The sequence below is a fragment of the Parasteatoda tepidariorum genome, chromosome 2, assembly GCF_043381705.1.
Source record: "Parasteatoda tepidariorum isolate YZ-2023 chromosome 2, CAS_Ptep_4.0, whole genome shotgun sequence".
Classification (NCBI taxonomy): Eukaryota; Metazoa; Arthropoda; class Arachnida; order Araneae; family Theridiidae; genus Parasteatoda; species Parasteatoda tepidariorum.
In genome coordinates this window covers 89,828,641-89,850,186 of record NC_092205.1, presented here as the reverse complement: position 1 = coordinate 89,850,186, position 21,546 = coordinate 89,828,641, and the positions used below count along the sequence as shown (strand labels likewise).

The window sequence follows — 21,546 nt, the reverse complement described above, 5'->3', positions numbered from 1 at the left end:
TTTATTTACAGGGTTGGGCAAAAATGTAAGCGATTGCATTTTTTGATTATAGTAATAAACTATTTGTAATTATGATTACAGGATTACATTTATCAATTACTTGTAATCTTGATTAAAATTCACTAAAAGTTTGATTATAACTGTAATCGTGATTCCAAGTAAGTGCGATTCCAAGTAATGACAACAAAATCATATGCACATAGTTTATTTGCAGAGTTGGGCAAAAATGTAATCGATTGCATTTTTTGATTACAGTAATCAACTATTTGTAATCATGATTACATTAATCAATTATTTATAACCTTGATTAAAATTTACTAAAAGTTTGATTATAACTGTAATCGTGATTCCAAGTAAGTGCGATTCCAAGTAATGACAACAAAAGCATATGCACATAGTTTATTTGCAGAGTTGGGCAAAAATGTAATCGATTAAATTTTTTGATTACAGTAATCAACTATTTGTAATCAAGATTACATTAATCAATTATTTATAACCTTGATTAAAATTCACTAAAAGTTTGATAATAACTGTAATCGTTATTCCAAGTATGTGCGATTACAAGTAATCACAACAAAAGCAATTACGGGTAATTATGATTACGAGTAATCAAAATATGCGATTACATGATATCATAATTACATGTAATCGTGATTACAAGTAATTGATTACATGGCAATAATTATCTGTAATCAATTACAGTTCTTACTGATTAATGTAATCGACGCTGTGGTTTAAGCCTATAATGAAATACTGTGTTTTTCAAGTGGACTAATAATATATATTTTCATGCCACATTGAAAAAGAAATCATTTTCAAAGAACGTCAATGAAATTTTTAGTGGCGATAAAAGTGATACTCCCTAAAATGATGTTTCATTTTTATAGTTCATTTGAAAAACGTAGTTTTTAAAATCTTTATTTTAATTTTCTTCTTTTTAGTTCTGCCTATAAGTTTGTTTAGTTTGAAAAGCGGTAAAAATTTCAAGGAGAGATAAAATGGAACCTATTTAGGCATACAAAATTAAGGAAATAAATACAGTTTGTATTGTTACCAGATCTCCGGTTGAAGTTGGATTACTCTAGCTAGTCAGAAAGTGATCGCAATGTAGATTGGAAGATTCTGATCTTAAGTATTCGAAAGCGACTTAGTGAGAGCACATCAACAAATAATTGCTAACTGGGGTCAGAGGGGGGGGGGAGCACACAGAATGTCAAAAAGGGCGTTCCAATCGACGACTTTTTATTATGAAATCTGTTATTCTATATTATTTTATTAGGAAATATTTTTTTAATAAGATAAATATCCAGCTTAAGTGAAACATTTAGAACACGGGTTTCCAAATTACATGAGACTGGGGGCCACTATTAAAAACATCAGTCAAATGGCAGGCCGCAACTTCGTCAAAATTTTATATTGTTTGAAGAAACATTAAATATTACTGTCACATTCTTATTAATTTTTTCAAAACAAAAGTATTGAATTACAAATAATAATAAATATTTTCTTGAATAAATGTTATCTTGGATGCAAAACCTGAGAAATAAATTTTTTTGCACTGTTGGTATGTTAAATTTCACAGAAATGAAGAATTTTTTCTTTTTTTTAAAGAAAGAAAAGTATTTTGAACCCATGTAGATTTTTTACGAAAATTGTCCACAGAAAAATGACAACAAATATATTTAAGTTCGCGGGCCACAAAAAAAGGCTTCATGGGGGTGCGGCCCGCCGGCTGGTAACCACTGATTTAGAAGAATAAAACGTGACTTTTACACACATTTAAAAATAAAGTTCAATTTCAATAAAATTTAAGTATGCTTCACATTTGAGAATTTTTTACAGAATATTTTATTGAATATAATAAATTTAACAAAAGAATAATTTCAGCAAACAATATTGTAAAAATGAATATAAAATATATATGATTCTAAATTTTAATGAAATTACACAAACTGTTAAAATGTTTATTCTCCCTTTCTTTCGTTTAATAACCCCCTCCCCCCCCAAAAAAAATAACAATCTCTTAATCTTCTTTTAAATTAGTAAAAAAGGAGAAAGACAATTCGCGACAGAAACTTTCTTCCGGGGTATGGTATCCTCTTAATTTATGGTTTTGTCTTTGTATATTTTTTTTATAACCGTCGTTGAACAGCCGATCAAATTTTTGGGTTTCAACTATGTAGCCTTGTAATTTTGAACCCAATCCAGAAGACAAGAGAACTCCTGGATCAAATATTGGTAGAAATTTGCCTTCGTAGAGGACTTTTTGATGGATCTAACCTGCATTTGCGTTACATGGAGAGGAAGACCTCGATAATCTCCCACGGTTAGCCTGACGGCAAGGGGACTCTAACCCATGATCCGTCTACCACTGAAGATATTTTAAGTCAGATTGTGATCGGTGCAAGCCGGATGGGGAATTCGTATCGACCAGCCATCGCCGAGATCGAACCCTCTATCCCCTGAGTCATTGCGACTCCTTTAATTTGTATTTTCTTTTTATATATATTCGTCGTTGAACAGCCGACCCAATTTTGCGTTTACGACAACTAATGTTCAACTCCGTTGCCTTGTAATTTTGAACCCAATACAGAAGACAAGGNAGTCGCATTGTGATCGGTGCAAGCCGGATATGGAATTCGTATCGACCAGCCATCGCCGAGATCGAACCCCGGTTCACCTCATTGGAAGGCGAACCCTCTATCCCCTGAGCCATTGCATGAGTTTGTATTTTCTTTTTATATATATCCGCCGTTGAACAGCCGACCCAATTTTTGGGTTTACGACTACTAATGTTCAACTCCGTAGCCTTGTAATTTTGAATCTAATTTAGAAGACAAGGGAACTCCTGGATCAAGTATAGGGAGAAATTTGCCTTCGTGGAGGACTTTTTGATGGAGTTAACCCGCATTTGCTTTACATGAAGAGGAAGACCACGAGATCCTCCCATGGTCAGCTGACGGCAAGTGGACTCTAACCCATGATCCGTCTACCACTGAGGATATTTCACGTCAGCACTGTGGTCGGTGCAAGCCGGATGCTGAATTCGTATCCACTGGGATTCGAACCCGGTTCGCCGCATTGGAAGGCCAACGCTCTATCCCCTGAGCCTCCACGGCCCTTGAATTTGTATTTATTTTATTTTATCCATCGTTGAACAGAAACCCAATTTTGCGTTTACGACTACTAATGTTTAACTCCGTTGCCTTGTAATTTTGAACCAATCCAGAAGACAAGGAAACTCCTGGATCAGTATCCCCAGAGGTATTGATTTGTTACTGGAACATGGAGGACTTTGTGATTCGACAGATTTAACGTGCATCAGTCACCATTTACTGCACGGGGAGTCTTCGGCTGACGGTGATCGAACTCACGAGCTCTTGGAGATGGGCCCAGTGCCCTACCGACCAGGCTATCCCGGTCTTATGAATTTGTATTGTAGACTTGAAAGTTACTGTGAACAGCTGATTTGTATCGTGTAGAGCTTTTTCACCTGTATAACATTCGCCCATGGTCGATGGTTCGCCCATTAATGAACTTATTTCTTTACCATTCACTATGAAATACTAAAATCAACAACGGTGACTGTTAAAGTCCGACGTTTTTCGAATACATTATCACAGAAAGTTGTAGAGTGGGGGTTGGGGGATGGTGAGTAGCGATGGGGGAGCAGGCGATATTGTAGGGGAGAGAGACAGAGCAGTTCCGACGATTGCCAGCTACGGACGTCGGATGCCTCCCCTGCTTCAACTGTTGCTGCTTCTTGCCGCATCTCTCATACGAGGTGAGTCCCCACTTTCTCTCACGTGTTTAAAGCCTTTTTTTTTAATCATTATATGAAAAAAAGCATTCTTAAAAGCAAACTTTTTATTTTTATGCAACAGTGCGGGTTATTCCCATGAGATTGTATGTTACTTTTTAATCATATTATTAAGTTTATAAAGAAGAAAGAAAAAAAATCGAGTTTTTGAAATTGTAAAGACAAACTTAAAGGTCTAATTCTCATGTGACAGGCAAAAAGTGATTTTTTTTTAAATGCAAATTCATTAAATAAATTTGAGTAATGCTGGTTGCCATGGAAAACTGGTGGGATCGTGCGTTTCTCTTTAATTCTTTTTAATTTTCGCCGCATCTCTCATACGAGGTGAATCCGCACTTTGTGTCACGTGCTTAAGCCCTTTTTTTTTTAAAAAAAAAATCATTATATAAAAAAGCATTTTTAAAAGCAAACTTTTTATTCTTATGCAATAGCGTGAGTGTTATTTCCATGAGATTGTATGTTATTTTTTAATCATTGCATTGAGTTAATAAAGAAGAAAAAAAAATAGAATTTTTAATTGTAAAGACAAATTTAAATGTTTATATCCTCACATGATACGCAGGAATATTATTTCTTTAAAAAAATGCTAATTTATTAGATAAATTGGAATTATACAGGATGCAATAGAAAAATGGTGGGATCGTGTGCTTCTTTTAAATTCTTGTCGCATCTTTCATGCGAGGTGAATCCGCACGTTGTGTCGCGTGTTTAAACCCTCTTTTTTTAAAAAATAATTACATAAAAAAACCTTTTTAAAGGCAAACTTCTTATTTTTATGCAACAGTGTGCGTGTTATTCCTGTGAGATTGTATGTTACTTTTTAATCATTGCATTGAGTTTATAAAGAAGAAAAAAAAATAGAATTTTAAATTGTAAAGACGAACTTAAATGTTTATTAGTTCGTCAATTTATTAAATAATTGGAGTTATACTGGATTACTGCAAATTTATTAGATAAATTGGAGTTATACTGGATTTCATGGAAAAATGGTGGGACCGTGTACTTCTTCTTAATTCTTGCCGCATCTCTCATACGAGGTGATTCCACTCTTTGTGTCACGTGTTTAAACCCTTTTTTTAAAAAATAATTACATAAAAAAACCTTTTTAAAGGCAAACTTCTTATTTTTATGCAACAGTGAGCGTGTTATTCCTGTGAGATTGTATGTTACTTTTTAATCATTGCATTGAGTTTATAAAGAAGAAAAAAAAAATAGAATTTTAAATTGTAAAGACGAACTTAAATGTTTATTAGTTCGTCAATTTATTAAATAATTGGAGTTATACTGGATTACTGCAAATTTATTAGATAAATTGGAGTTATACTGGATTTCATGGAAAAATGGTGGGACCGTGTACTTCTTCTTAATTCTTGCCGCATCTCTCATACGAGGTGATTCCACTCTTTGTGTCACGTGTTTAAACCCTTTTTTTAAAAAATAATTACATAAAAAAACCTTTTTAAAGGCAAACTTCTTATTTTTATGCAACAGTGAGCGTGTTATTCCTGTGAGATTGTATGTTACTTTTTAATCATTGCATTGAGTTTATAAAGAAGAAAAAAAAAATAGAATTTTAAATTGTAAAGACGAACTTAAATGTTTATTAGTTCGTCAATTTATTAAATAATTGGAGTTATACTGGATTACTGAAAATTTATTAGATAAATTGGAGTTATACTGGATTTCATGGAAAAATGGTGGGACCGTGTACTTCTTCTTAATTCTTGCCGCATCTCTCATACGAGGTGATTCCACTCTTTGTGTCACGTGTTTAAACCCTTTTTTTAAAAAATAATTACATAAAAAAACCTTTTTAAAGGCAAACTTCTTATTTTTATGCAACAGTGAGCGTGTTATTCCTGTGAGATTGTATGTTACTTTTTAATCATTGCATTGAGTTTATAAAGAAGAAAAAAAAAATAGAATTTTAAATTGTAAAGACGAACTTAAATGTTTATTAGTTCGTCAATTTATTAAATAATTGGAGTTATACTGGATTACTGAAAATTTATTAGATAAATTGGAGTTATACTGGATTTCATGGAAAAATGGTGGGACCGTGTACTTCTTCTTAATTCTTGCCGCATCTCTCATACGAGGTGATTCCACTCTTTGTGTCACGTGTTTAAACCCTTTTTTTAAAAAATAATTACATAAAAAAACCTTTTTAAAGGCAAACTTCTTATTTTTATGCAACAGTGAGCGTGTTATTCCTGTGAGATTGTATGTTACTTTTTAATCATTGCATTGAGTTTATAAAGAAGAAAAAAAAAATAGAATTTTAAATTGTAAAGACGAACTTAAATGTTTATTAGTTCGTCAATTTATTAAATAATTGGAGTTATACTGGATTACTGAAAATTTATTAGATAAATTGGAGTTATACTGGATTTCATGGAAAAATGGTGGGACCGTGTACTTCTTCTTAATTCTTGCCGCATCTCTCATACGAGGTGATTCCACTCTTTGTGTCACGTGTTTAAACCCTTTTTTTAAAAAATAATTACATAAAAAAACCTTTTTAAAGGCAAACTTCTTATTTTTATGCAACAGTGAGCGTGTTATTCCTGTGAGATTGTATGTTACTTTTTAATCATTGCATTGAGTTTATAAAGAAGAAAAAAAAAATAGAATTTTAAATTGTAAAGACGAACTTAAATGTTTATTAGTTCGTCAATTTATTAAATAATTGGAGTTATACTGGATTACTGAAAATTTATTAGATAAATTGGAGTTATACTGGATTTCATGGAAAAATGGTGGGACCGTGTACTTCTTCTTAATTCTTGCCGCATCTCTCATACGAGGTGATTCCACTCTTTGTGTCACGTGTTTAAACCCTTTTTTTAAAAAATAATTACATAAAAAAACCTTTTTAAAGGCAAACTTCTTATTTTTATGCAACAGTGAGCGTGTTATTCCTGTGAGATTGTATGTTACTTTTTAATCATTGCATTGAGTTTATAAAGAAGAAAAAAAAAATAGAATTTTAAATTGTAAAGACGAACTTAAATGTTTATTAGTTCGTCAATTTATTAAATAATTGGAGTTATACTGGATTACTGAAAATTTATTAGATAAATTGGAGTTATACTGGATTTCATGGAAAAATGGTGGGACCGTGTACTTCTTCTTAATTCTTGCCGCATCTCTCATACGAGGTGATTCCACTCTTTGTGTCACGTGTTTAAACCCTTTTTTTAAAAAATAATTACATAAAAAAACCTTTTTAAAGGCAAACTTCTTATTTTTATGCAACAGTGAGCGTGTTATTCCTGTGAGATTGTATGTTACTTTTTAATCATTGCATTGAGTTTATAAAGAAGAAAAAAAAAATAGAATTTTAAATTGTAAAGACGAACTTAAATGTTTATTAGTTCGTCAATTTATTAAATAATTGGAGTTATACTGGATTACTGAAAATTTATTAGATAAATTGGAGTTATACTGGATTTCATGGAAAAATGGTGGGACCGTGTACTTCTTCTTNTGTGCATTTTTCCCTCGTGGACCTCTTGAACCAGTGGAAGTGCTTGTGGTTGCCTCATCGTCTCGCCATGGAAAATGTATTTGTATTAATAATGTATGTGAATGCGTCATAATGTAATTTCAAAAGAGAAAACCTAACAATCAATTGATATTCACAAGAGACGTACCTTCACATAACCTGCTTAATTCCGTCGCATTATCGGTGGGATTGTTTTCGCTCATTTTTTACAATTGTTATCCACTAAATTTGAAAATAAAAAAATACTGCCCTATTGAATCAATGTGTATCAAAACAAACTAAAAAAATATTTATAGCAAAACAATACTTTTATTATTAGTGAGAACCAAAACAATATGGAAATGAATGAATGAAAACTGGATCCTACCACGTGATTTCCCGGCAAATAAAAATGTAGCGTTAAACTTTTAACGCAAAATTGTTGGAAGTCGCATAAGAAGTAAAACTTCAAAAAAAAAAGAAAAATATTAAATTTAATTTCGAAATTTGCGTGTCGCAATAAGATTGTATTAAAAATATTGAAATTTGAAAAATCGTGTTAAAAAAATGATTTTTAACTGCAAAAAGTACTTTTAAAAAAAAATCATTTGTGTTAAGAAGAAAATCATCTAAAATTGGCCTTTTTTTAAAAAATATATTGGGCCGTATAATCAGAAACAAAGGACACGTAATGAGGAAATATTTCATCCAAAGGGCTAACTGGGCGTCGCGCTCCCCAGAATGCTTCTAGAGTGAATTTGATGATGTAATATATTTGATGATGTAATATATTATAGATGATTGTTCTTATGGGAAATATAAACAGTATAGTAAATAAAGTTTCATTTTTAAATTAGGAATTTTATTTAGTTTCTTAAAATATTATTGGCATATTTTTTATTATTTTTTTAAAATATGATTTAAGCCTCTTTTAGATTTTGCTTCTGCTTGAAACTCACTGAGTAAGTTTTTCAGTTATATATTTATTTAATTCTTTGTTGGGTTTTCGTTACATCTTTTTTACTTTATAAAGATTTTTTTTTTCGAATTCTGTTAATTATGTTATTAAATGTAAATTTATAATCTCAAATTTGTTCAATAATATCATTTTGCAAGGAATATGCAGATTCGATGATAAAAATTATTTGAAATCAAAAACCAAATTTACATGCTCCAAAACACGGTTTTTCTGCTATAAAATGGTTAAGCTGTTGTTCCATCCCTGAAAGACGCATATCATTATAACAGTTCAATTAGGAAATGATTTTCAATTAAGATTTATATATATATTTTTTAAAATTTCAATATAAAAGTTAAGAGTAATAGCTGGTAACATTCTTTCCTCTCTTTTATACTACTTTTGACATCAACCCAAGTACGTGCTTATAAAATAATGATCTCGAGGTAGATAAATAAATTTTCGCGCAATAATGGCTAAATAGTTGTTATTTAATTCAAGTCAGAAAAATTCGCGAAATAACACTTACAATTATGTTAACTTCCGAACAAATTGAAATATTGCAACAAAAAAATAATTAGTTATTAAATAAAAATGGCTCAAGTGATCAAATCAAATTTAAATTACGTTACATTTTTAGGTATTCAAACTTATTATTAAACTTTAATTTTTTTTTTTACTCCCGGGGAAAATATACACGGAGTTACTCCCTGTACATTTTTACACAATCCTTCGCAATTTAAAGCTCCTAAGTGGATCTTATATAAAGTGTAACGCAAAGTTGTATACCCAAAACAACGGTTGCGACTTTTACTGTTTCTTAATGTACAGAAAAAAAGTATATATATATTTTTTACGATAAAAATGTATATTTTTACTTTTACGATAAAAAGTTTATCTAAAGTTAATCAACAATTTACTCAAGAAAATTAAATGAGAGAGAGCCGACTAAATCGATCACATTTCAAATGTTAATGGTACTGTAATTTTAGAGTCAACACTTGTGAATAACGTATTTGTAGTGTATCTACCACTACAAATATATAATTCCAATTCACTAGTATATANATATTTTTACTTTTACGATAAAAAATGTATCTCAAGTTAATCAACAATTTACTCAAGAAAATTAAATGCGAGAGAGCCGACTAAATCGATGGCATTTCAGATGTTAATGGCGCTGTAATTTTGGAGCCAGCACCGGTGAATTACGTATTTGTAGTGTATCTACCACTACAAATATATAATTCCAATTCACTAGTATATAAGACATGTTAACTCGATTCTATGGCGGGGGATTTTTTCATAGATGAAAGTTGACATTGTCGATAACTACTATTTCCACATAGGTGACCTGCAGACTTGATACGATCACTACTACTTCCATGTATGGTCCACATTGTACAGTTGACTTGCTACTTGCGACTGCGACATTGTCCTTTTCACGCTGTTGCCACCCAGTATCGATCACGTACAACGTATACACTCGACTGCTAAAGGCATCGCATGAGCGACCACGACCGTGAACTTAATACAGCTCTCACGATCAGCACAAAAATGTACGGTGATCTTAATACAGCTCTCCCAACTTCTCACAAAGCGGCAATGAATTAACTAGTGAAATCTGTAAATCGAAGTCTATCACAGGCATAATTCTGGTGGGGGAGTACTGTAATGTGTGTCTACCACGACAAAATTCCAATTCCAATTCACTAGTATATAAGACATGTTAACTCGATTCTTTGACGGGGTAACCTTTTCATAGATGAAGGTTGACATTGTCGATAACTACTAGTCTCACATTGGTGACCCGGATAAGTCAAAGAAGATTGAAAAACATAATATTTTGGACAACTGAGATTCTAATAATAGGACTGTATTAAAAAGTAGGTAGCAGAATTTAAGGCACAAACTAGGAGTCAATAAGTGTATAAATGCGAAAGAAGTGCTAAAAAAATTGAATAATTGCGCTTAGTCATTTTTCAGTGAATTTTATTATTTCAGATCTAGGGAACTAAGCCCCCTGTTTGCTGGTGCTCACCAACTACGATGATTTTATTTTATATTTTATTTTATAACCGTCGTTGAACAGCCGACCCAATTTTATGGGTTTAAGACTACTAATCTTCAACTCCGTAGCCTTGTAACCCAATCCAGAAGACAAGGGAACTCCTGGATCGAGTATTGAGAAAAATTGCCTGCGTGGAGGACTTTTTTGATGGAGCTAATCCACATTTGCGTTACATAGAGAGGAAGACCACGAGAACCTGCCATGGTTATCCTGACGGCAAGGGGACTCTAACCCATGATCCGTCTACCACTGAGGATATTTCATGTCAGCACAGTGGTCGGTGCAAGCTGGATGCGGAATTCGTATCGGGATTCGAACCCGGTTCGCCTCATTGGAAGGCGAACGCTCTATCCCCTGAGCCATCGCGGCTCAACTACGATGATTGCATCGCAATAATTGCTGTTTATTGGAATAGGACAGTTGAAATTATTCTACTAAAAATATATGAACTAAAAAGAACACTTCTGCCTCCACTTCCCACGTCCAGAAATTTCTCTTGTGATACTATTAAGATCTATTATTGAACATAAATCATTAATTAACTATTAATGAACATAATTCTAAGAAATCATTTTTTGAAATAACAATCAAAATTATAAGTATATTGTTATAGCAAATTTGGTGAATTCGCAACTGCTATTCAATATTGTTGCTTACCAAATGAACGAATGTGTATTTTGAATACAATTTTTAGATTCATCACTTTGTGCATGAAAGTTAAAGTTAAGTTCTAAGTCATTTAAATAATATCTTTAACCGTAATTCATAATACTATATTAATGTAATTTGCGTCAAAAAAAATAATAATTGTAAAACAGTTAGTTAGATCAGAAGCCGATTATTGTTAGAATATTAACGCAGAATTGCGTTATTCTAACAATAATAATAATAGTAAAAACAATCCTCTTAAACTCTTAATTTAGAAAACAAGCACACTCAGAAACGTAATATTAACAGTACAAGTAAAATATCTTTAAATTTGGGATGCACAAATATTTATAGAAAAACAATATCTTTATGACTTATATCAGGGGTTTCCAACTTACATGAGGCCGGGGGGCGCAAGTAAAAACACAAACCAAATGGCGGGCCGCATCTTTATCAAAATTTTATGTAGAACTCTTTTATGTTTGAAAGAACATTAAATATTATTGTCAGATTTTTGCCAAGTTGTACAAAACAAAAGTATTGAATTACAAATTAAAATACGAAGTAGATTTTTAAAAATATTTAATTGTATAATGAAAAATTCGGGCTACAAAAACTTTAATGTGCACCCATGTATTAAACCATTAATGTGCAACAGATATCTAATTGTTAAGGTATAAAACTTTAAAAAGGTTGCTATTAAAACTCACATAGTAGCACACAAAATGTTCAATGACGAAATTGAGGTTTGTCTGCCTCAACCACCAGAGAATAGATATTTAAATTTAAAATTTACAAATGTGTTTGTAAATATTTTCGTCCAAAATGAGTGGTTTCAAAAAGTTAAATAGGAGAATTTCTTCGAGAAAATTTCTGATGCACACATGCTAAATTATATTCACAAAATACAAAAGAATGAAATAATAAAAAGAGCAACATACACGATTATTTTTGTATTTGAATAAATATTTTCTTGGATGCAAAACCTGAGAAATAACTTTTTTTGCATCGTTGGTAGGATAAATTTCACGGAAACAAAGAAATTAGGTTTTAGTATTCTAAACCCATATTGATTTTTTACGAAAATTTTCCAAAAAAAATGACAACTAATATATTTTAGTTCGTAAGCCACAAAGCGGCCCCGGACCGCCAGCTGGAAACCACTGACTTATATCAATTTTATGCTAATGACAACCAAACCAATATGAAAATTAATGAGGGTAAACTGGATCCTACCATGTGATTCTCCAGCCAATAAAAATGTATTGACAACAATGGAAAACTGCGGCACCATCATTAGATTTTTATTATACATAGTAAGATAACGCTACGTTAACTCAGAAACTAACATTGAGACAAAATATCAATTTTTCTGATTTACAATTATGCACATTTGTTTATATGAGCTATTTGGATATCTTTCCTCCATGACAACAGTGGATGGTAGTTTGATCAAATAGTTTTTAATCGCTATAACGACGCCATCTTCATATGAAGGTGGTCCCGCAATGGACTGATAGTTAAGACACAGTTCCCAGCAGATCACCGAAGTCAAGCATCACTGGCTGCGGTCAGTGTGCGGGTGGGTGATCACTTGGATCAGTCTGCTTAGGGACCGAGGGTGTGCGGTATGGGTCCTCGTTAAACTGTTCTACCGTAAAGTGCTCGACTTCTCGTGCAGATCGTTTGGCTACCGAAGCGGGGATGCTATGCCCTCTGCAGAGGATCAAAGTTGTGATGGCATGTCTTCGGATCATCCTCAGGGATGTTTCCCTGACCGTTGCCAATTGTGCAGCGCTAGTGCGACGTGCAGCGCTAGTGCGACGTAAATGAACTACAACTTCATATGAAGGTGATATAAAAAAATTTTAACGAAAATATTTCGTATTAATTGTAGTCTAGTGCAGCTAATTTTGTTAGGGAAGAAATATTCATTGTGAAAAAACTTTACTTTTCCAATCAAAAAATTGATTTAGCACGTTCACACGGTCACGCTAGATTGTCTCATCGGGCGGCGCACCGGAGTAAAAACTGGTAACAAATAAATTTCATTGTTTAGTTTTTTTCCGGGAATAATAAAAATCCATAACTACCAATTGTTTTTAACGGATGCAATTTTTATATTGAATTGCTCCTTTGCCGTGATAAATTTCCTTACAGTGAATTTTTATTGTTGAGAATAGATTAACTCCTCCCGAATATTATCTAATATTGAAATAGTTCTTCTACCAGTATTTTCTCTTTTCCGTCCCGCTTTCAGGGCAACACCCAGCGTGAACGTATTAAACGAAAATCGAAGAGAATTGTAAAAACTTACAAACATAATAATCGTTTTTTCATATAGTAATTTAAAATTTCTAAAATGCATCAAGTTATATTTTATATTTCGCACGAGTTAAAAAATATTTTTTGTAAAAAAAAGTTTATTTTATGAGTGACTATTTACTTAAACAACTTTTGACAACTTAACTTCTAATTTTTACTTTAAAAACTTTTAAATTTATTAAGTAACAGGCATTAATCAACAGCCTTATTTATCGAAAAAATTAAAAATTTTTACTCGTTTTTTAAACCTACGAACTTTACATTTCATAAAAAGGTTTTGAAAGTGTTTTAAATTAATTTTGATGTAAAATTTGAGTTATCTTATTTTATTTATCTAATATATATAATTCTCTTACGTGGCTCCCAAATTTTGGCAGTATTTCTTTTCCGCCGGTGGCAACGTTTGCTTTGTTTTGTTTACGTTACTATTTCTCTTACACAGCGAATCAACCAATGATTGCCGCTAAAAATGTCACATGCCAAATCTAGTTGAGGTGGCTCAACATATAGTGCTTTTAAAAACGGAAACTGAAATAACCAGAGAGCATCAGCTGCGGCAATCTCATACTATTAAGCTAAGCAGAAATGAGTAGTCTTCGTCGATAGATCTTTATTTTAGTATTTTGTCGAAAGCTTTTTTTTTTCACGAATATTAATATATATATTACAAATTTATTTGACGATTTTTTGATTTATATCACGAATTATACTATAGCACATTTCTAATAGGTTTAACGAATTGCATGTTATTTATTTGAATTCAAATTTATTTTAATGACTTAGTATTTACTAAAAAGATGTAAATTTTTTTTAAAAAAAAGTTATTATATGGATTCGAATGATTGTTTTGAATTCTTAGAATTTTGTGCATTTGCAATGTACCTAAGTTAGTAGCGAGCGAAGAGAGCTTGGTTTGCAAAGCAAACCATATAAGATAGCGCAGCAATTTTCTGGGGTTGGCGAGCGTTAGCGTGCAGGGGGCGCAGCCCACTAGTTTAAATTAAAAGAAATATTATTGTTACCTTCTCTTCTCAATTATAAGATCTGAATTGAAATATGCTTGATTCATAATTGTTACAACCATTTCATGCGATGCATGAACTATCTATAGCATTTACTAAGAAGTTTAAAAACATTTCTGCTGTTATGAGTACTAGTCGGTTTCGTTCTCGTATCAACCCCGAAAATTTACGACGGTATCTGGTGTATGTGTTACGGTGAATGACCGAAATCAAGCGAATGTCGACTTTCACCGTGGAATGACAACAATCACATAGTCGCTTTTGATGAATGTCCGAAATATTTGTTATATCCGAGTTGATATTATTATATTTATTCGATATTTTAATATCTCCTGAGGATAGATTAGGAGGAACATCAGTGTTCGGAGTACCGGTTAAATGCGAACTGGGCAGTGGCTCCTGAACTTTAAGAAACATTAATGTAGGGCATACCGGCAAATGTATGTCGGGTAGTGGCAATAAACCTTAAAATAGCATCATTGTAAGATGAGCCGTGATGTCTCAGGGGATAGAGAGATCGCCTTCCAATGAGGTGAACCGGGTTCGAATCCCAGAGATGGCTGGTCGATACGAATTCCGCATCTGCCTTGCACCGACCACAGTGATGACGTAAAATATCCTCAGTGCTAAACGGATCATGGGTTTGAGTTCCCTAGCCGTCAGGCTTACCGCTGGAGGTTTTCGTGGTTTTCCTCTTCACGTAACGTAGTTACTGATTAGTTCCATCGAAAAGTACTCCTCGAAGGCAAATTTCTCCCAATACTTGGTCCAGGAGTTCCCTTGTCTTCTGGATTGGGTTCAAAATTATAAGGCTACGGAGTTTAACATTAGTAGACGTAAACCCGAAAATTGGGTCTGCTGCTCAGCGACAGTTATAAAATAAAATAAAAATCAGGGTAGGGTATACCGGGCAGTGGCACTTAACTAGACCTAGAATATATTTCAGACATTTACCAAAGCGACTATGAGAATTTCAACATTCACCGGTGGAAGTCAGCAACCACCAATTTCTGCCATTTACAACGACATATGGTTTTACTTCGCTCAGTATCACCGTTTGGTAAAAATAGGTTGGCTATAAGAATAAAAGCTCACTGTAATATAATTACAACTTATTCTTTAGTGAAATTATTCAGAAATCCTGAAAGTTGTTTATTTCAGATTTATCGAATTGAAATTTAATTGCAAAAAAAATCGCCGCTTATAAAATCTAGTTTCTTCACAATACCGCTTTAATAAAATAGGCAAGGTTAATATTCTAATTGAAATGATTATAAACTCTCAAATATTTCTGTTTCATACTATCTTTTCAAGAAAAATATAAGGCATGCTTGCAAAAATCCATTTTTATTGTAACTGGATTCAAAACTCTTTGAAAATGTTCTTTCGCTTTTCATCTTTCTTATCTCACGTACGAAATATTCTTAACAGTTTTCTCAACTATTTTAGCCTATTTTTGAGATAAAGTATGCGAAAGAATTTTACGGAACACGGTTTATGTAACACCGTTTTTTTATTTTTTTTAAAAAAAAAATATTTGGAATGTTTTTCTTGACTCTGTCGATTAAAGTCTATTCTAGATGTTGGACTTTTGCTTCAGTCAGATTTTCTCCAAAAGGAGTGGGAAAAAAAATTAAGAATGCAAGTATTTTCTTATAAAACCCAACAATTATGGATGCTGCATGGAAAAAAGAAACCTTTGTCATCTATTCTATTCTAATTAAATTCAGTGCTATTACAGCTGCTTAACTTTTATAAGCACTAAAATTGCATTTTAAAATGGAAAAAAAAATCATACAACATAAAGTGTTTCATTATATGCTATAAAATTCCCTTCAAAACATATAACCTTTCTAAAAACTTCATTTGGTTAAATAAACAATCAAAAATGAATTCTAGATAAATGTATGAGAATTTAAATATAAAGATCCAGAGACTGTATATATATATATATATATATNGGCATATATATATATATATATGTATGTATGTTTGTAGATAAACTCACCTATCGTTATTGTATTTTTAAATTTGTGAATTGTTTTTAAAATATTTTTTTTAAATCAGTACTACCCAGTATATAATTCCCTAACCAATTAATTAAAAGAAGAACGTATCAATTAACGAATTAACACACAGTTCCACCTCAATGCGAGAGTAGCTTATGATTAGTTTTAATATTAATCTCCGCCAACTCAGAACAAGTAAAATTTATTTTTCACCGCATTCCACCTCTTAAGGCTCGTCTTGTAGCGGAAAGAGGTTGTTTTTCTATTGTGATGGTGGCAGCAGTGGAATGATGACCATGTCCCGCAGCTGTCTGTTTACCAACTTTATAACGAGCTGCAACTCCGAGATAAGGAAATCGATTAACCTATTTGGACAGATCCCGCCTTTTCCCCACGCTTTTAATGATCCCGCTTGTGTTAACCCCTTTTTCTGCCCCGGCTATCTGTTTACCCCGCTGATCAACTTTTCGTCAGATTCTAAACTCGCAAGGGAGCTAGAAGTCTCAAAAAGTTGAACGATTGTTGATCTTTTTCTTGTTATGCTAATAAAATTTTGTTTCAACCATTGTTCTTTGTTAGATTGTTTTGCGCCAGTTTCTCCTATTTGAAAACCCTTAAATATGAAAAAAATTTTAAAACAGAATCTCTCTTTATTAACTACTTTAAAAAAAAAAAAAATATGAATTATATAAAGGTTAAAAAAAATTACCATAAAGAAGGTACAGTAGCATGACCAGTTATTATGAGATTTCCGTTATTATGGACAAGTTTCTAATTCACCATAAAAATGTTAATATTAAATAAAAACCGAAGATATTTTTTATTAATTCTTAGTATGACTAACGATAAGTAAAAAACTAATATCATTTTATGCATCTTTCTTGCTTGAATTTCAACTTGTAGTGATTATAAAGCAAACATATGTGGGCAACCACCATCAAAATTATTTTGCTCATTACAAAGAAAAAGTCTTATGCTATTTTTGTACACTACATATTTCTACCTATACTCCCTAACAGAGCCCGTGGTGGCTCAGGGTACAGAGCGCTCGCCTCCCAGTGAGTGAACCGGGTTCGAATCCCAGCGAAGGCTGGTAGATACGAATTCCTCATCCGGCTCACACCGACCATGGTGCTGCCGTAAAATATCCTCAGTGGTAGATGGATCATGGGTTAGAGTTCCCTTGCTAACCGTAGGAGGTCTTCGTGGTTTCCCTCTCCTTGTAACACAAATGTGGGTCAGTTCCATCCAAAAGTCCTCCAGGAAGGCTTGTGTCGGCTGTTCATATGTGGTCCCGCAGTGGACTGATCGTCAAGACACGGTTCTCATCAGATCACCGAAGTCAAGCATCACTGGCTGCGGTCAGTGTGCGGGTGGGTGACCCACTTGGATCAGTCTGCGTAGGGACCGAGGGTGTGCGGTATTGGTCCTCGTTAAACTGTGCTACCGTAAAGTGCTCGACTTCGCGTGCAGGTCGTCGGGCTACCGGAGCGGGGGTGCCATCCCTTCCGCAGAGGATCAAAATTGTGATGGCATGTCTTCGGATCATCCTCCGGGATGTTTCCCAGACCGTCGCCAATAGCCCATTGTGCAGCTCTAGTGCGACGTAAATTAACAACAACAACAACATATGTGAATGCGCATATGTGAACTCCGATTAAAGTAGTATAAGCCTAGTTCATGGTTCGTGTTAATGGCATAATTAATTAAATAAATTGATAAATAAACAACAATACTATTTTAACTAATTTTATATGATTTATTTATTTAGAAGAGTAAGAATAAATATACTCAAATGCTATTGATAAAATTTCAATAAATGCCAATTTTGTGATGATTCCTTTTCATGACATATTGTGCTCTAATTATTATACAATCGAAAGAGCTTAATTTTCAAATCGTTGAGATAAGTGTGTTTAGTGGAAACTTAGTAACTTAGTGGAAACTTAGTCTCCTTTTGAAAAAATAATATGGGTTTTCAAAAGGAGACATTTCACTGTCTTTAAATTGTTGACATAGGAATTTCTCTCTAACAAATCTGATTTGCTTGGAAAATATGAAGTGATTGGTACGTATGAAGTACTTTGTTTAAATAGCTGTACTTGTTAGGAAGAAAAAAATAATGCTCACTTTCATATTCAAACGAGTTTTTTCCGTCTTAATTTAAAAATCTATCCCATTTTTGTTGCCAACTGTGCATAAACGAAGTTAGTTGTTGTTGTTGTTGTAGTTCATTTGCGTCGCACTAGAGCCACACAATGGGCTATTGGCGATGGTCTGGGAAACATCCCTGAGGATGATCCCAAGACATGCCATTACAATTTTGATCCTCTGCAGAGGGGATGGCACCCCCGCTTCGGTAGCCCGACGACCTGCACCCGAAGACGAGAACTTTACGGTAGAACAGTTTAACGAGGACCCATACCGCACACCCTCGGTCCCTAAGCAGACTGATCCAAGTGGTCATCCACCCGCACACTGACTGCAACCAGTGATGCTTGACTTCGGTGATCTGCTGGGAACCGTGTCTTAACGATCAGTCCAATGCGGGACTAAACGAAGTTAGAATAAGTAGTTTGTTCGTTATACTCATTTATCTCAATATATCAGTTAACTCAAAATTCAAGTGAGGCCTTATTAAAGCTTTTTGCTTTAACGAGTGGTCGAAAGTTTTTTTTTTAATTTCCAATGAGCTGCACAATCGGTCTTGCCGATAAGCAGACCTAGTGCGTTCTCCAGAGGTGGTATCCACTCTTTCAGGACCACCACAATGGGTGAGATACCGTTGGTCATGTTAATTTGGACGTCTAGTTTCTGCCACACTAGATGGCAGCACCGAGACTCTATTTGGATGCTAAAGTGCACTAGGAATTTTAATTTTGCCGGAAATGCCAAGAGCAGTGGTCGAAAGAAGCACACTACAAATTGTGTTACTACTGTAGTCACTACATTTTTTTGTAACTTGTAGTGTAGTGTGCAACGTTTTTTTTTTTTTTAAGTAGTGTTGCGAGTAGTGCGATATTAAAAAAAACCGTAGTTTGTATCGATTCCTGGCAACTACTTTTAACGTTAGCTTAGTAAAACGGTTCTAACGTAACAAATTTTTCGAATTTGATGGGTACGAATCTTCGCGGAATGCAACGAAAATGACCCTGCTGCTGCAGCTGAGCGTTAACGGGAATTATGTATTTAAAATCACACATAACTAATATTTAAACTATCCATTACGAAAAATAGATAATGAATCTCTTTAATCACACTATTTTTATATCACGCTATTTTTTTGATACGAATATTATTAAATATCTTACGCTTAACGGAAATTACACTAATAAATGCTGTTGGAAATTTCTAAAATCAATTATCAGCAGATGTCTTCACTTCATTTCAAAGTTAGTCTTCCGAAAAGTCAACCTAAATTTGTTTTAGGAACTTCTTTAAGATTTATTTAAATCTAAAAGTATATGCATTTTTATTTGTATAGGCACACAATTTCCGTAGAACTATATTTAAAAAAATATTCGTTCAACAGAAATTTATACGATTTTAATATTGTTTTGCATCAATGTTTTAATAAGATTTAAGTTTCGCCGAGAAATTATTTTTTAATTAGTTCTTTAACTCCCTAAATCATTTATTCAATTTGAAAATTTATAAAATTACGATTCAAAATATCCTTTGTAAAAATTATTAAGGATTTATGGAAATCCCAACTTTTTTCCACTAAATTTCGAGGAAACATAGATTCTGAAAAATCTAGCTTTCGAATTCATTTTCAGTAAAATAAAGGTTAAATAAGGAAAAGTAATAAGTTTGAACAGAAAGTATCATTTTCCCAAGAAGTTTCATTTAATTGGTTACTTGATTCATTCAATTTTCATTCAAAAAAGTCCATTAAATATTCTTAATATATAATTCATAAAATTATGATCCAGGATATCGTTTGCAAATATTACTGAGTATCAAACCGTTTGTAAGTATTATTGTTTGTAAACATCATGAAAATGTCGAATTTGTGATGAAATTTCGAGAAAATATAATTTCCGCAAATTAACTGTAACTGTTAACTGAAATAACTGTTTCATAAGTGTCCCATTTCATTCTCTTTGTTTCGAACATACAGAGAGTAAAATAATGATGAAAATTCCACCACAAGTTGCCAGAAACACATGAAAATCAATACTAAGGGAAGTTCACAAAAGACTGTTAATTTCATTCTCACAATATTCGAGAATTGTCTAAACTTTCAGTGGTATTCATATCGTTTGCTGCCATTGAGAATGAAATGACCACTTTGGAGTGAATTGTTTAGTTGCCAACGCTTTTTGAGTGAATGTATTGATTTAATTTGACTCAAATTACACAGCAGTATTAAAAAATATACCATATATAAGTTGCATATTGTTGTTGTAAGGTCAATTAATGATTAAGCGAAGAACGGACGTTAAAAGTATGTATTCTATTTCAGTATGTTGTAAATGTTATCGCAGTCATCTTGTTACCCAGATTCATAACTGAAACTTAATTTATTTCGTAATTTCGCATTTTGTTTTACTAGTATATGGACCTTTCTTATCCAAAGGAAAGTAAATCTTGTATAATTAATGTAATGTATAATAAGTAAATTATATATATATATATATATATACAGTCAACCCCGCTTAAAGGAATACCATCGGTTTCAGCCAAATCTATGCTATTAAGCGGGTAATTCAATTAAAAGGGGAGTGCTATATTCAATCTTAAATTCTGAATTTTTGTGAAATTTTGCTTTTTAATGGTATTTAATGCGTAGTATAGCGTTTTGATCAAATAAACTCAGTTTTATGATCAATAAATAATTATAATTAAAACTTTCTACCTTAGTATCATAAAAAAATATCATTTAAAGTTACATAAAAATTAATCAATGTTAGTGAATCATGTTGGAACTAAAATATTATTTGATCCCATCCGAAAAAGTCTTGACCTAAAAACAAATCACTCTATCCCTTTTTCACATACTAAATGATGTGCGAGTGAAGTAAGTCAAACAGGGGTAAAACACCCTTTGTTTACTCCAATGTATAACTGGCAGCAAGACTTGATTAATTTTTCAACTTCATCCCAAACACCTACTAATGAATGAGAAGTCCCTATTGAAATTACCATCTTGTATCTTTATCTTAAAAAGGAAAATTGTATTTTAGCTGGTGAAACATTTCTC

The 21,546-nt window shown here is 32.8% G+C and overlaps 1 protein-coding gene across 1 annotated transcript in view; it reads left to right on the top strand.

The window, feature by feature from the left end:
• The first annotated feature begins 3,648 nt into the window (after window positions 1-3,648).
• Window positions 3,649-21,546, top strand: part of LOC107444316 (uncharacterized) — a 146,315-nt gene continuing 128,417 nt past the window's right edge. The window contains exon 1 of the mRNA XM_021148137.3: window positions 3,649-3,784. Coding sequence (XP_021003796.2) covers window positions 3,649-3,784 — 136 coding nt within the window. The remainder of the gene's footprint in view (window positions 3,785-21,546) is intronic.